This window comes from Anas acuta, chromosome 6 (genome assembly GCF_963932015.1).
Source record: "Anas acuta chromosome 6, bAnaAcu1.1, whole genome shotgun sequence".
Classification (NCBI taxonomy): Eukaryota; Metazoa; Chordata; class Aves; order Anseriformes; family Anatidae; genus Anas; species Anas acuta.
This window is the reverse complement of record NC_088984.1, coordinates 17,366,817-17,384,237: the sequence shown is the minus strand read 5'-3', so window position 1 is coordinate 17,384,237 and position 17,421 is coordinate 17,366,817. Positions and strand designations below refer to the sequence as shown.

Genomic DNA, 17,421 nt, shown 5'->3' with positions numbered 1-17,421 from the left:
ACAGTCTCAGGCTCCAAAATGGAGTAGGGATACTAGGGAAATATTATGGCATCAATTGCTACTTTAAATTAAAAACATCTTTGTGAAAGCCTTCACAGGCTGTATCAAAGAAAAAACTGCCTCAGTATATTTTACTAAATCTTGCCTCCTAAAAAAAGGAAAAAAGGTTTATCCAGGTTCATATTTACAGCAGAACTCAACAAAAGCAATATAGATGGACTTGAAACATACAACATTTTTCATCTCCCTCCTCTTCAAAAGCCAAAATTACAGAACACAACTTTGTATAGCTCTGAGCAGTTGGCTAAATCGGTTGGGATCATCAGTTTACAAACACCTCTTCAGCAGAGTCAAAACTTTACTACCTATTTGACTTGTTTGTTTTAAATTAAACAGAACTTCAAACAAAAATATTCACTAGCTCATTGAGATATTCCAGAGAATCTGGTCAGAATTTTAGTTAAAAAAAGAAAAAAAAAAATCAATAGAAACATCCATAAAATTTAGCTTACATTTCTAGCCTGTCCATTCAAAACTTCAAGCAGAAAAAAAAAATCATCCTTCTGCCAGCACTCTCTCTTACATTACTTTCATGGAAGAGGTACAATAATCCACCTACATGGGCACGCCCAATATTTCCCGTATACCTTTAGTAAGCAATTTATTTTGCTTACCTAATTGCCCAAAATGACAGGCATAAAATTTAAGTGTCTTCTACAAAAAAAAAACAGCATTCCTGTTTTCCAATGTTCCCATAGAAAATATCATTTAAGACTACTAAGGCTTACAGCTTACTAAGAGAAAATATAACAGCATTTAGCAATGATTGCATGCTAGTTGAGTTTTGATATAAGCTTAGTTATGCTACATAGTACTTGAGAAACTCACTCTAAGTTAGTCTGATGTTTTGTCAGAAGCACATAATTATTAACCCAATGTTAAAATGTAGCCACAATATGAAGTGATTTGCATACACCACTGATACAATTTGCAATACTCAGAATTTTCTGTTAACATTCCCAACCCAACTCCTACACAAAGAGGCCACTTAAATGTATCAATCAAATTTTATTGAGATAAAAGAAGAAAAAAATCAAGAAAAGCAAGAAAAAATAAGGGAAGGCATGCATCAATGCAATTAACATTCCTTATTATCAGAGTTACTGTTAGCAAAAAAAAGCAATAAAAACAGGGACAAAAAAAATACACATCTTTGAGAAGTACTACTCTTCACAGCTTCAAACTACTGGGGAAAAAAATACTGAAGGTTAATTTCACTCTAGAATAGAACCAAAACTAATCTGTCATCTACTCCTATCATTATAGCACCTATTGAGGTTTAAAAATAAGAGCCTCATGGCAGATAACTAATTTTTGCCTGCCTTCAGAAAGTTGTGCTTCAATCTGGACTTTTCACTATCTTATTCTAAACAATTCCACAATGCAGCAAGTCAGCCCTCAATGTGTGCTGTCTGAGGTCATCCTAAAGCACACTTTGTGGAGCACAGCAGTTAAGCAGGGTTTACTTAGACTTCACTTAGGAAGTATTTGGTTCTACACATTTGGGCTTGCTGTTGTAAAGAGATGGTATTCTGGACACAAGCAGGTTAACTAAAACTCAGAAGGAAGGTTAATTATTTGTAATACTTTCAAAAAAAAAAAAAAAGTAAAAGACCCACTGACATTAATGCACAAAGAACACTAACATATGGTTCCAGGAAAACCTGAGGAGAAATCTTTTCTACCACAAGAAGAAAACAAGCCCTTGTTCAAAGGTGCTGCACAGTAGCATTGCAACATTCAAGAGCATGGGTTTTCAGAAAAAAGCAGCAATTTAGATCACTGTACAGGAGTTGTTCTCCGCTTCCAGAATGGAATGTTACAAGTGAACAGGTATAATGCAAGAGGCACAAGGATGACTGCTCTTGTTTAGTCTTTTTTGCTATTTTCTCATTATGACTACATTCATTTCCTTGCCCAAGTTCCTTTGTCTCTTCTGGGGAAAGTCAGCTGGACTGCACTGGCAATTAAGTTGAGGAAAGAGAAGCTAATTGCCTAATTATTAGAAATAAAGAAGTTTAAAATCTGAGGCCAAGAGTAGACAGCTAAAAATGGTCTCCAGAGTTTACAGGAAAATAGTAGATCACAGGAAGCTGATAATGCTCAAGCACAACCCACTAGCTTTGTTATTTTTAGTAAGGCATGACTGTAGCATGGCCCATCACACTTTAAGGCATCTTTTACACCATGAAAAAAGTACACACTGTGTGTAAGTACCCATCAGCTCAGACAATTGTATGACAGTTCCTAATGTGATTCTAGCATGTCCCCATACTCCTGCCCCCATTAGCACTGTTGGATATAAATAACATTACAATTACTGAACCATATTTCAAATGTGGGAAAAATATACCCAGCCTTTAGCAATGCCCAACAACTTTCAGATTAAGCCTATACTACGCACAGAGCTGTCATCTCCAGTGTAAGCAGACCTGGGCCATACTGGTCCCCTAAATTTGATATGCAAGTTTTAGTGTTTTAATACAAGGCTGTTCAACTAACTGATGCAATAAGCTACTCATCTCAGTCAAAGTAAAACAGAACAATTTACTATATCTTACTATATTCTAGGTGCTTTTTCCACTCCCTGAAAACAATCATATACATAAAACAAGTATCAAGCAAGGATACCTGCTTGAGCAGGGGATGGACCATACAGCCTCCACAGACCTCTTCCAACCCAATTCAGTGATTTAGCTGAGACTTTCTATAGGAGATCACATGGGTGATTAAGGTCTTCGAACTTTTCATGGGAGTTGATGTTGGATGGTTTCCAGTGGGTGACTGTTTGTCACTGAGAAAGTTTTAAAACTTCCTACTCTTTAAATGGGTCGATAGCTTCTGAGGAAAAAGGTAGAACCGGGGTCAGCCACCCACATTATATACCTAGCTTCTTCAACTGGGATGTACACGGGATATTTTAGCAATACCAGCAGCATTCTGAGCACTTGGAATTTGTGGTGGAAAACATCGAAGTGATGGCACAGCAACGATGCAGTATTTTAAGACCTGTAATTCAGACTTACTGCTCTTGCAGAGTATTCTCAAAAGGAGTATCTGAAGCTGGAAACACATGGGAAGCAGAGAGCTGTGTATCCTCACAATTCAGGCCACATGAAGTGTACACACCAAGGAGACACAGGAGTAATCAAGTCATGCAGGTGCAACAGATACCAAAAACTACAAGAAGCACTCCATATCTTTCCAAAGAAAAACACAGTTCCTGATTTTAAAGACAACAGTATTCTATGAACACACCTGTATTCTCCAAGCTAAGAACAAGCTGTTTCAAGAAGCAATTAACCAAAACAAATTTCAATAAGGTGCTTTATTATACAAGGGAGTTTTAGCATGAAGATCAGCCAACTAGAACATACCATTTATTTCAATATACATCAGTTTACTCCCATGACATAACGCAAGGAAACCTGCATTTAATTGATAATTGGGAATGAGCTACTGACCCACCTTTGCCGGCCAGATCATAAACTCTTATTCTGAAGCCTCTCAGAAAACCAGACGAGTAGTAGTGCGCTTTTCTAATAACCATCCTGGCTAGATTAGCAGATGAAACAGAACTTTAAATCAGTGGCAGGTCTCCCAAGTTCCCACGGTGCCATAGATTTAGTAAATGGGATCAGTATGTTCTAAAAAACCATGATAATATGAGGGAAAAGGTTCCACAGCATCAAACAGTGCAATGCTTGAAACCTCATAATCAAAGTGACAGTTTTCAAGTGCCATTTACAATGCCCTAATCTGGAAACATCCCAGCTAACCCATCTGATCAACTATTTCACAGATGGAAGCACTTGATGGCTAATTGGCAAGTCCATTATTCAAATAAAATAGCTATCTGCACTTCTATTTTCTATATTCCAAGTCAAGGTGTAAACACTCCTTGTAAGACACAGGTCACTTCTCTCCCTTCCTTCCCATTTGGATATTTTCCCCTTCCCCTGCCATCAAATATGTTAATACAGAAGTAGAGGAACAATTTTATTTTCCATATATTGCAGTAGAACGTCTGCACTGACAGAGCAATGTAAGCTATTTTCAAAAAAATCATTTGAGAAATCAAAATTAAATTAAAAAATATCATTATTTCACTGCTTCCTCTCACACCTGGACTGAGAAAGAGACAGGATGCATTTGCATGGACAAGAACTTGTATAGCTAGGGTTATTGTTCTCAACATGTCAGGGAAAAAGCTCTGCTCTCAATTTACTCACACTCTGAAACAGTATCCAGTAGGATTGCCTAATAGAGGCATATGTGGAACTGATTTCACTAGCAAACAATAGTTCAGCATACAAAATGAAGAGGAGTGTTGCTCCAAATTCATGCCGGCTGCACAAGAAGAATGCTTTTACGTACCCCACAAAGCCTGTTAATTTGTCTGCAGCAAATGTACAATGCAAAACCAAGTACTAAATCACCGGTGAAATTCTGTGGTGAGCAATGTTTCATGAGGATACGAATGTGATATAATACAGAAAAGAATGAAACAGGAAAGGGGAGATAACTAAAAAGCCCAACATGACAAGAAGCAGAGTCAGGAAGAGAAGAGACCAAACAAGAGGCCAACACAAGGAGGTACCTTCAAAATCTAAACTTCCATGAACAACAGAAGGGACGTGAAAGGACTAATAGATGTTTAGTTTAGGACATCACATCACTTTGTGTTCCCTAACTCTTTTTTCCCTTCCCTTTTCCTTCCTTCCTCTTTTCCCCACCCCAAGATGGCATTCCTTCATTCATCTAAGACTAATAACGAGGATATGGTCCACAAAGTTTCTAAGCCATAAGTCACTGGAGGGAAAACTTATCATTCCTAAAGTGGTATTTCAACAATAGCATGCATATTGCCTTCATCAGACTTTTATTAGCCATATGAAGATAGTCAGTGCTAAATTCCATTGACCCTAAGCATATCTCTGGACGTTTTCCAATAGTATGTTGATAGAGCAAACAATAAAAAGAAAAAAATGATTTCCTTAAAGCAGTTCCCAAGTAGAATATAAGACACCAAAAGACTTTTGAAAATAAATTCGTAAAAACAAATCCAACTAGCTGCAGGAACAGCATATTGTAGTTCAGAAATAATAGGAAAAAAAGAAAAATCACAGAATAATAAATAGAACAGGTTGCATTATTAAGAGGAAAGAGACAAGCACTATTGAAGTAAGTCAATGAGAAACAAGTCCACGGTCAAGATCGAACTGTGCTTACCAAGCATTTGCTGTTACTCAAACATTAGTTACAAAGCAAATCAAATGGACTACTATCCAACATGATGTGATAGTCCTCTTACCAATCAAACCCCTAGCTAAATATATATATATATATATATATATATATATATATATATATATGAATTGCATTACATAATATTCATTTGAAAGTGTTTCTTTTCCTACAAGTTGCTACATATAAACAAATCTTAGGTCTTTCCAACAGGTGTTTATCACTATGCTCAGCCTTAAATGAAGAACCTTCAAAGGCAACTGTGACACAGCAATAAGAAAAACAAAGTTACATACCATTATTTAGAACACTCCAGGGCAACCAAAGGGTAGTAACTTTGTTTATTTTACAGCAGGACAAAGCATTTCCAATAAATTTCCCAATTTCTCTCTTCCACCTCAGTTATCTGATTCACTCTAAATTATCTCTCAATCAATCAACATTCAAAACAGAAGCGATCTCTGAAGGTCCAATGAACAATGTATCTTAAGGATGCAGGATTATTGGTTTTGAATAGCCTTCCTGCTGTTTGAGTAAACCAAAAAGACTACAAAAGTAGCAGAGAGATTCAGCGCAAGCAGCAACTTGCATAAAGAGCAATTCACTTTTCCACTTTTTTTTTTTAATCCAAGACATACTCATCAATTCATTTAAGAGACAACTCCATATTTAAGCAAACAGAGCAGTTTTGCAGGCCAAAGCTGCCAGAGGAGTTCATCAAGCTGCTTTTGAGTATCATATTCTATTGTCTGCCTCAATTTTCTATCAAGCCTTAAGTTAAAGCTGAGAAATTCAGAACGCAGCCGAGAGAGTTAACTGTAAATTTGAAAAACAGCTTTGATATGCGTCAAGTTCAGAGAGGACCAAGAAGTGAAAGCTTGAGTGATTAGACTGCGCAGATGTTAAAAAAATGAAGAGTCATGAAGCAGGCTGGCAGCTCAGAGGAACAAGAGAAATAAATGTTTAAGAAAGTTAAACTAAAAATAACCAAGAGCTGCTTGAAGATTCACTAAGAGAGCGTGAATAGAATTTTAGCTATAAAAAGGAAAAAAAATTATGCACAAGAAGTTACAGCTTATTTGGCAAAACACCTAGAGGCTGGAAATCAGTTTAGAATATACCACCAAATGCTTCAGTATTAAACCACTCATTTCCTAGTTACACCGGACACAAACACAACACAGAATCCAAAGAAGCTGTGGGTTTCACAATTTCAGTCATTCCAGAAAGAAACGAACACACACATCACAAAGTCCAAGATAAGCAGAACTGATTCCTCCAGAAGAATGACAGCCTGGATTCCAGACTTAGAACCGAGCTCCTGAGGCAGATCAGGAGAAAAGAAAGAAGCCAGCTACCGTGTCCAGCTGAGACCAAAAGGAAATTCCACTGAAGACCTGTCTTTTCTTTAAAGAAATAATTCTTCCTAGAAGCTTTGGACAGAGTTTTTTTGTTTGTTTGTTTTTTTAAATTACCCCCTGTATTGACAGTAGCCAGGAATAAATCTCACACCACAATGTAATAACTTCAGCTTGGTTTTATTTTTGAAGACTGCTGGCCACACCAACCGGCCCAGAAAAAAAAGCAAGGAAGTCTTGCGCTAGAGGTAGGAGAGGCCGTACAATGTGTGTGGGCTTTGCACTGGAACAGAACAGCTGCCACAGGGGTCTTTTTGCTGTGAGCAGCATTACAGCAGCAAGGACAATAGCAAACAACATAAAACAGTAAAACAAACACAAGAGGCTACAGCTACCCAAAAGTGATGAAATCATCATGCTGACATTTACATATACCTCAGTATCTTAAGAACTGTTGTGATGGGCATTATAGGTACTGAAATATATCTTAAAAGCTATAAAATAAGATTAAGAGATATATTGAAATAGCAAATGAGTATGTTCAGCCATTTTGAACAAAATTACTGTTCGGAAAAAACACTATTATAGGAAAATGATTTTTGAATTTTATTCTCCATTTTCACTGCTTTTGAATCCAAACTTAAACCGTTCAGACACCAAATTAAAGGTTTATAAACATTCTGTAAAATCACAGTGCCAACACAAGTGTTCATACTGACAAGAAAAACAGTCAGGCTGTAACAATGATTTGCATACATTTATATAGCATCTCTAGAGTCAGAGATTATTATTATGAATTCTGTGGTTGGATTTTTTTTTGTGGGGGGTGGTGGTGTTTTAAACATAATTAAACGCATATTCCAGTAATTGATTAATATTAAGAAGAGAAGATATTGACAAGCTGTATACTAACCTGTCCCAGCCCGGGCATACCTCCTCCAAGTCGTAGAAGTCTATCCATATTTCTAAAAAAAACAGAAACAAAGGAAAAAATGTCCCCAGGCTCTGAAGTGTTTACTAAATTGCTATCTATATAATTCACCTTCAGTCACTCAGTATGTCAAAAATATTGGTGGTAATTACAACACAACATCAGACTTCCTGTTAATTAACACCACATATTAATTCAAGAAGCTGTCTTCCATACTAATTAACAGACCTTGTTTTATTGCTTTGGTTTTGGGTTATCCCCATTTCTGAAGATGAGTACTCTTGTCAAACTTTTCAAAACTTTCCTATCATTCAATTAATTGGGGGAGGTTTTTTTGCTTGAGAACAGCACCTACATCCAGGAAGTGCTTAAAACTTATTAGATATACAGTCAAGTTTACTCCAATTTGTTCAAAAAGCATCAATAAAAATGTGAAAGTAAGGATTTTAGCATCCTCATTAGTAAGTTCTGCGCTAATTAACTTACAGCTTGTCAGTTATCATCAAAACTACATGTGAAAGACACTGAGCAGATTATGGATCTCTGAATTAGCATCAAAAGCTTTTTTTTAATGAACTCATTATACTAAAAGAAATACTGTAAAGTAAACATTTAATGTGTATATAGTTAGAACGCTAGTGATAGTACAGTCATTTAATACATTTCCAGTGTTGCATGAGGCACTGCTCTAGCGCAAGATTATTCCAATCAACACAGCTAACTCGTTACTTTCTTGGAGAGAAAAATTGAGGTTTTCTATCTTGTACTTTTTAAAGTACTGATCTCCAGGAATAAATCATGTTAAGGTACCCAACTGAAAAGTTAAACAAATGTTCATTAGTCTCCAGTTTATTCACTTTATATTGTTGAAAAACAATACTTAATTCTAGCTACCTAAGTAAGGGCTTTGTCCCAGGTGTAACAGTTCTTTTACTTGCTTTCTTGACTTTGCAGTTTCTTGACTTCACACAATAAAATCTGGTAATAAAATAGACAAAAGCTACTGAAAATTCTTATACAGCTGCTTTCAGCAAATCAAGCCTTTCTATTTCCACGTCTTACAGAAATTAGTAAATTTTATTAGCTTATTTTAATTATGAAATAGAAAGGACATAGTGAAATACCAGAAACTATCATCTTAACTCTACAAGTCCCAATACAATACAATAAAGCCTGTTCAAGCAATATAAGAGTGATTAAGAACAGCAAGTAATGGTATTTCCAAATTACACTCATCCTCAAACCAGATGTTACATTACGCATAACAGAATTATACATAATCTCAGGCTGCCGTAATGATATCAGATCAAGAACCTAAGTTTAAATTTGCAAAAAATAGCTTATCTTAAAAAAATGGCTTTGCATATGAAAGATGAAGTTCTTGTGTTGAAGGAATGATGATATTCATTTTGTGAAATTAGTTAGTGGTTTTACTGACTAAATACTAGCCAGATTTATATCAGTTTAAGTTTAAAACAAATATATTAAGCTTCTCAGTAACAAATAAAAAGGAACCATTACAATCTACAACAAAACATGATTATTTAACTCTTCAATGATATATAAATATCATCCATTTCAAGCAACAATATCTATGACATATGGATCAATAACACATGCACTATTTGTGAATTTAACTCTACATTTTTAATTGGTGAATTTCACTCACAATTTTAATGCACTACATAGCTACTAGCTTCATTTGATTCACTTCTTTTATTTTGTAAAACATGTTTCTAACACATGCAAACCTTACAACTGCAGCCTCAGCTACCAGTAAGTAACAAACTTGAAATCATGTTGTAAAATTTCCATGGAAAGGTAAAGCTGTTGTGTAAGCACAGGGTAAATCACTTAGGTGAAACAGCCATGAGCACAAATTAAAGCCATGTATGTCTCATTTTCCAGGGTAGACAACCCTCCATTGAAACGCAAGATGATTCATTTTCATGACACTAACAAGGGCTGAGGAGTAGGTAGCTGAGAAGTAGGCTTAAGATACTAAACCTACAATTTTAACCACTCATGACTGTATGCTTATTTTGGGAAATCCTTAGTCCCTACAATGGGTTACCATAAAACACATTGGTAGTTTTTCCTACACTACTGCAACTTCCATAAGCCAATGAGGTGTCTTACTTACCTTCATTTAAGAAATATCCAAAAAAATTATGCCTTTTCACATTTCACTTTAGCAAGGGATAAGCAATACTTATTATTATCTCTTTAGTATTTTATTTACATCATTTATTCTAGTCTAACCCAAGACTTTAAATGTTTAAGTAGAAATTATGCAAGTAAATCATTTATTAATCATTAAAATTGGTTTAGACTCAGTAGTTACAGAAACTTTTTGTCAGCTTATCTTCCCAGGTTTCAGAAGAACAAGAGTCTCATTTTCTTTCAGAACTGGAGGGATATAACATTTCCAATATTGCTATCACAGACTAATCACTGAAGGTGTTTAGATTCTCAATGCAATACCAGAGAGAGACAATCTCCACAAACCAGTTCTAGATGGAATGCAAATTATTTCGCTAGCTCCACAGCTTGACTCTGGTTAGTTTTGGCAACTAGTATTTTACATTCTTATTTGTAGCTGAAGTTGTTTTAGTAGGTTAGAGTATATTTAGACTTTCATACATATATTTAAACATATTTGTTTACTCTGTGTAAACATCTGAAGATTTTAGGTTAGCCATCCAAATTAAAAACAATTTTATTTTTTGTCAACCCACTGTGCCCAAATATTATCTCAGCAATAGCTTCAGTTTAAGAAACAATGTTTGTGAAAACAATTTCAGCAAAATTTTAGACCATAACTACAATTACTTTATCAATTAAAAACAAAGCATCTCTGCATTTCTAACCTGGTACTCAGCAAGAGGTGATCGCAGAACAAACTCAGCAGCAACTCCCACTTTCAGGCTATAAAGATGCAATCAGTAAGTCTTTCCTACAGAAGAAAAAATGAAGGAGACGGAGGGGAAGAAGAAAATAAAATTTAGAAACAGTAACATGTATAATAAGAAATTTTACATTGATTGTGTAGCCCAAGTATCTGTAACACAGATAGAAGTTTAAGTTTCTCAAAAGTAAAAGAAAGGGTAAGGCATTTTAATAGCCCCTTTTTTAAGCATAGTAACTTAGTCTTGGACCTATTCCTGCTTTAGCACTAGTCATTCTTCAGAAAGGAAGTAGAATTTCTGCTCTTTCATTGGTCAGCTAGGATTTTCAGAAGCCTCAGCAACTACAGATTACATACAGATTAAGGCATGACTTAATTACCTCATGAATAAAATTTTCCTCGAGTATCATGACATCATTCAGGGTCTACCTGGCATGTATTTCTAGTGATTAAGGCATCTTCTAGATAGAAATGGCCTTTCACAGATAGAAGCAGAACAGGAGATCCAGTGGTCAAGCTTTCTGCAACTCACTGCAGTTACACCAATCCAGTCTATGCCGTCCAGAAAAAATATCAACACAGTTTAAATGAACATTTAAATACACAAAAATTTTTAAGTACTCTTGGTATTAAAAGCAGTTTTCCTCACTAATAAAACAATTCTTATTCTTAATACAAAAACAGACAAAATAACCCACAGGAACAAGAGGTTATGTGTAACATCATTAACTTCCTGAAAGTGAAGCCACTCTGCATTTTAGGAGTGAAAAAAAAAAATGACTTCCAACTGCATTTTCATATCACCTTAAGCACTCCACAAACCCTACCACGTGTGTTTCAGCAATTTAAAGCCAATCAATAATTTCTAGTGTCACTAGACTGAAACTGTGGTCTGTTGTTACTATTTTAGGAGAATTCTGCCACAGCTGAGATGACCTAAGCACAAAGGTAAACAGCGGCCTGTAGGCACGGGGAGTGTTTTTTGCTGTTGTTTCTAGCAGCGTGACTAAATAGTCACTGAGGGCGGCAGGTTTGCCTGAATTCAAGTTGAGAAAGACTGCTTTACATTCAGCTCAGGAGTTAAAAGTTGCGTTCTCGTTTCCACAGAGAACACTGCCCACTAATTGCCTCCGCTCAATCACTTACAGTGCAGCGTTTACAACAGATCTGTGAAGTGATCTGCGGCCATGATTTGATAGACATTTTTTTCAATGTCACTGTTAACATAAGGAGCAGTGGGGAAGCTGCTGCTGCTGCTTACCAACTTGATGCTGCTTTCTCAGTACTGCCAGGACAGCCATTTGTGCAGCCTTGCAGTAAACTGATAGGCTAACAAAAATGTTGTTTTTAACCCTGTTCATTTCCCTGATAGGATTCACACTACATCCCAGAAACAGTTGTCTTGGCATAACAGAAAAAGAGGTCTTGGAAGAGCTGACTGCTCTAAAGCTAATCCGGACTACGGTAGAAATTTATGTAAACCGTTCTTGAAGCTAAAACTGTCCAAAGATGTCTCTGGCTGTCTTCCACCCCTCCCCAAAGTAAATGAGGTCACTTAATGGAGTCCATTCTGAACCTCATCTGAAAGAGGCACCAGAACAAAGGAGGAGGTGTTAACCTTTCTGTAAAGTCAGAGCAGAAAGAATAAGCCGGAGTTTCTCAGTGCTGACAGGCTGGGGTGCAATTCCACTGACAAGTCACAGGAAGAGGCATTAGGTTTCTGCCAGCTTTGCACAAGGAAGGGATCCAGGAGAGCTCCGAAGAGCCAGGCCCACAAGAGGCAGCAGTTGCACCAGCACAGGCTGCAAGAGAACTGCAACCAGCCCAGAAGCCAGCTTCAGTTACAACCCAACCCACTTCTACCCGGCCGCCCACCCAGGGGTCTCCCACTCCCTTCGCCACTCCCTATGTTAGAGACACAGTTCACCAAGAGCTTGATTTAATGTCAGACTGAAGTGCAACAATACAGCCACTGTTACCAACAGCCAACCCTGCTGTTGGGTGAGGGGAGGCAACAGTTCTGAGGGGCCGGAGTGGAGGACAAACCTGCGGTCACAGCAAGCTCAGCACTGACAGAAGACTGACATGGAACCACAGCTTGGTAAGCCTCAAACCATCAAACATAATTACCAAAGACTGTTTTAGAAAAGCAAGCCAAAAAACTACATTCTTGTAGGTAAATCAGGAGCATTTTGGTTCACTGTAGGATTTAGACGACATACATTCATCACTGAAGCTATCAGCAACAACACTGATCTCAAAAAAAAAAAAAAATTAAATAGTTTCTCTGCTTATGTAAGTCCATGACTGAAACAACTCAGCTAAAAGATCTTGGTCATTGTCTGGTATTTAAAAAGCAAAACAGAACAACAACAAAACAGACCTCTACTATTGCAGTCTTCTCTTTCAATTGTCCTGGCCTCTAAGCGAAAAGTCTGTGGATATTAAGAGTGCACTGGGAGTATACACAAAGCATATCTGAATTGACATAAAAACAGAAATTTTAAAACACCTATGCTTAAGGCTTGTTCATAACACTATTATTAGATAACTAAGTCACAAAAGTTGTCAGATTGGAGTACTTTGGCTCACCATTTAGTTACTGATCATGGTTTTTCTGGTCACTTCATATATGTTGACTTAAACACCAACTTTCAATAATGAACGTATTTTTCCTTAGGCAACATAGGGCAGAAGTAACATAATGCATTATGTATAATATGTATGCACACATTAGGTATAAACCCACAGTTGCTTTGTATGTGCATGGCATGTTCCAGCCCATATTCTGAAATCAACTTGAACATCTCAAATTATTCCATCTCTGCATGAGTTTCATGCTACAGCACACTATTTTTTCATCTGTTATTAACAAACCATGGTGTAACCCCCCAGCGTACGAGAATTCTACTGGGCTGACAGCTCAAGTTAGAGTCAAAAAAAATAGTATCAAAATCAGCTTCCACAGACATAGATGGAAACAGGCTACCAGGCTGCCCTAATAATGGAAAGAGCACCAGGCTAGGCTCAGGTGACAGGAACTTACTCCACAGTTTGTGCAATGTGTACTCTGTGTGACTTCATGCAAGTCATTTCACCTCCAGTAACTCAGTTGCTCTACCTGTTGCATGGGGACTACAATACTGGAAGTGCATAGACAAAGCTTAAACCTCCTGGTGAGAAGCTCAATATCGCCAACTTTTTTTTTTTTTAATTTAAATTTGCTGCTAGTTAAGTAGTTTAAGATTTCTAGTGCAAGTGTAACACAAATCCAAGAAACTGCTATGAAGGTAAAATAGTTAAGGAACTTTATCTTGCAGAGGAGCACCATTTCACCTAGAAAAGATCAAATAATGCAAATAAAATCATCAAACATGGACTGAAAGCAAAACTTTAACCATACCTCATGTGACAGCAGGGGGAAAAAAAACTTCTTATGTATTTTGTATGAAAAGTGGGAAAAAAAAATCCAAACAATCTATTACAGATAATCCTCAGCTATTTGTTCATTAAAGCTAAAGCTTAACCATATAATAAGTGGAGTCTCAGTAGTGCAAGTCCAGAGCTACATGACTACTGAAGTTTCAAGAAGTGCTCAGCTTTGGAGGCTGGTCATTTCTGGACCGTATAGACCTGGACCTCACTAAACCTAAGCTGGACTAGAAGGCATGCAGGTTAGGTCCTGTTTTTGCTTTCTGATTTTCAGAAGTACAGCAAACAAATGCATCTAATTCAACTGCAGTCATTGCTGAGCTGGAGTTACTTAAGTAACCCAGACTGACTTCTCTAATGCACCCAAACCAAGCTACCAGGTAAAAGAAGATTCCTTAACAAGTCACACCACCACACAAAGCCCCAGAATGAGCTTTTTAACTTTATGCTGCATGTACATCGTGAGCTCCCCTGAACTCCACCACAGGGACAGCAGACACACCACTGCTCTGGAGCACTTCCTCCCTACCACGCAGTTTTTCTATCATTCAAGGTATCCAAACTGCCTGTCCTTTCCCACCAGCCTAGATGCTGCGTTACCCCAGATGAGAGGAAGCAATTGCAGCTTCTACAGACCTTTTCCTTGCTTCCTAACAGCTGCTCACCGACCGCGCTCCTCTCAGGAGAAGCTTCTTACCAGTGCGCTCCCTGCTTTGAGGCAGGCGGCTCGTCTTGCACTCATGGGGGGGGTTGGGGGAATAACAGTAATACAAACCTTTAGAACTTTTCAGCTCACCTAGTACCCTTTCAGCTATATATAGCTTTCGAATACAACTACGTAAAAAACTAAGAAAAGGAAACCGAGGTCTCCGCCGGGCGCTGTTGTTCCCGGGGCCGTCCAGGCCGTGCCGGAAGCAAGCAGCCGCCTGGGTGCCGACATCTGCGCACTGCCGGGGCCGCCAGCTGTTTACAGCCTGGCTCCGCCGCCCAACTTGGTTCCCTCTGCGCCGGGCCTGCCGCTCACGGCCCCTTTCCCCCTGCAGCCCCTTTCCCCTTCTCACCACCCCCCCCAGCGGGCCGCCCCCTGCCCCCCATCCAGTCCAACCCCTGCCGAGGCGGCGCCGCGCGGCCGTGAGCCCCGAGGCCCGGCTCGGCCTCGCCACCGCGCCGCGGCCCCCCCCGGGCCCCGCTCGCTCGCCAAGGCCCGGCCTTCCCCCCACGGACCCCTCCCCGGTCCGCAGAGCCCCCCCCGGTCCGCCGATGCCGGCCTCGGCGCGGGGGCGGCCCCGCCGGGCCCTCACCTGTGCGCGGGGCCGGGCCGGGCGGCGGTGAATCAGCCGGATCTCATTCAAAGCCCGGCCGCCCAGGCCTGCCGCCGAGCGCTTCCCGGTTCAAAGGGCACGCGGCGGGGCCTTCCGGGCCCGGAACCGGGCGGGCGGGGAGGGGAAAACATTAAAAAAAAAAAAAAAAAAAAAGGAGGAAGGGGAGGCGGTTGCCATGGCAACGCGGCCCGCCTGGCAACGGCGCGTGCCGCCGGCGGGGCCGCGCTCGGTGCACGTGCCCACGAGCGGGTGCGACCGTTACAGCCGTTAGGGCCGTTAGGGCGGCCGCTCCCCGGGCGTGAGGGCGAGCTGCGGGGTAGCGAAGGAGGGCCCGGGGGGCCCCTCAGGTAGCGGGGAGCCGCAGCGGCACCCGCGGTGCTCGTGCTCCCACACGCCCCTGCCTGTCACAAGGGCACCTGGAGGAGCGCGGCCTTTAAATGGCGCTGACTGGAATCTGGTCTGAAACCGACTGGAATCTGGTCTGAGGTGCTGAAACTGCTTTGTCGTGAAGTCCCGCGCCTTCAGTTTGGCCGTAGTGCAGGGTCAAGCCGTGGCTGCATGACCCCTGTGCTTCATAACTTCCCAGTGTGATGGCTGAGGAACCAAAGGGTGTGTCAAGTTGGTAAAAGAATGATGAATTGCAACAGTACCACATGTAATCACCTCAAAAGTGGTGTTAAAGGAATTAAGAGGATTTAGAGAAGAGTAATATGCTGGTCAAATGTATGAAAAATCACAGCAGCAGAAATGGGAAAGAGTGGTATTTTTTACTACACAAAGAAGACAAATAGGACATAAGATAAAAGCATGCGTAGTGATGAATAATGCAGAGAAAGCCAACTGGAATTTTCTATTACACTTATGTTACACAGGACCAAAAATAAATAAAATAAAAGAGGAGAACATGAGACTGAGGAAATAATTTTTCAAACGCTATGTGACTGTTCTGGAACTGAGTGCCTCAAAACCTTTTTACGGCAGAAACAATAGAAGTATATATATATAGTGCATATATATCTAGTTACCAAAAAGGTTTCCATAATGAATGTCCAAGACCAGCATTACAATTTGATTTTGAGAACTCCTTCAAGGTCTGAGAATGTCAAATTAGAAGATGATCAGCACCTATGCTCACAAACAACTACTTGAAGTAAGTGGAAATATATAGTGTTGTAAATTGCACTGACATGACCATAGCCACATACAATCACCCCTTCCAGGACTCTTTAGCAATCTTGGAAGTCGTAGGTTTTTTATACTGTGATGAGTAAAATGAATCAAAAAAAGAGGGAAACTCAACGTGATACATACTGCATTTTAAGAGGGGTAACTTCTGAAAAAACATATTCCCATAATTGTCTCCCCCATGTCTTTTCAGATCTTTACTAGGCTGAGAGAACCGCTAGAGCTAATTCTCGGAAGATTCTTAAAATGATAAAGAATTGAAATTTAGTTTATATGATGACTGTCATTTCTATTTCATATTATTAAGGCAAAACCTATTAGTGCATTTTATCACTGGAACAGCCATATTATTCAGGGAAAAAAAAAAAAGAAGTGTGCGTGTATATCAGTGTATGTTTGTCTCATACAAAAGAAAATTTGAACCCTGCTTCAAAGTGGCAGTTATATTCTATCTTATTTAACCTGGCTAAACTTGAGCTGTGATAGTCTTGTTACTAATATTGTGAGACATTTGAGTATTTTAATGTTCTCTGTTCTAAAAAAAAATAATAATACATTAATAAGGTAAAGTACTAATTAATTGAACTGAAATGCATTATAAATTTTCTTATTTTGTACTGTGTTTTTGAGAGTAATTCTTTTATTCCTTTCTGTTGACTGGAATTCTGATGCCTTAGTGAGGAATACTCATTTTTGATTTCTACTCTTCAATCTTGTGTCGTTTTGGAACTCAGCAGTTCTGGAGAAAAAAAAAAAATCTTTATGAAAATGTAGCATTCTCCTGAGATAATGTGTATGACAAGAAAAAGCAACATAGGTAGATTTTTGTAATTTATCTGTATCCACTGACTTTGACGAGCTGTGTCATTTAAGACCATCTGAAGATTTGGGCCTTCTAAATACAAAGTGAAACAGACTTTCATTGTTATTCCTAATTACATTTCAAGTCATACTATTGACTTTTTTAATATATACATT

At 38.9% G+C, this 17,421-nt stretch overlaps 1 protein-coding gene across 5 annotated transcripts in view; it reads right to left on the bottom strand.

Annotated features, from left to right (window-relative positions):
* PSMD14 (proteasome 26S subunit, non-ATPase 14) overlaps positions 1–15,395 on the bottom strand; it is a 45,968-nt gene extending 30,573 nt beyond the window's left edge. The window contains exons 1-4 of one of the 5 annotated variants that reach the window (XM_068687685.1): positions 15,238–15,395; positions 10,467–10,552; positions 8,491–8,574; positions 7,579–7,630 (exon numbers count right to left, since the gene is read on the bottom strand). In XM_068687685.1, the coding sequence (XP_068543786.1) occupies positions 7,579–7,626 (48 nt within the window). In that variant the 5' untranslated portion in view covers positions 7,627–7,630; positions 8,491–8,574; positions 10,467–10,552; positions 15,238–15,395. Of the gene's footprint in view, positions 1–7,578; positions 7,631–8,490; positions 8,575–10,466; positions 10,553–14,732; positions 14,758–15,237 lie in introns of those variants that run through there. The other 4 variants (XM_068687686.1, XM_068687681.1, XM_068687683.1 and 1 more) reach the window with 4 other exon arrangements.
* Positions 15,396–17,421: the final 2,026 nt, after the last annotated feature.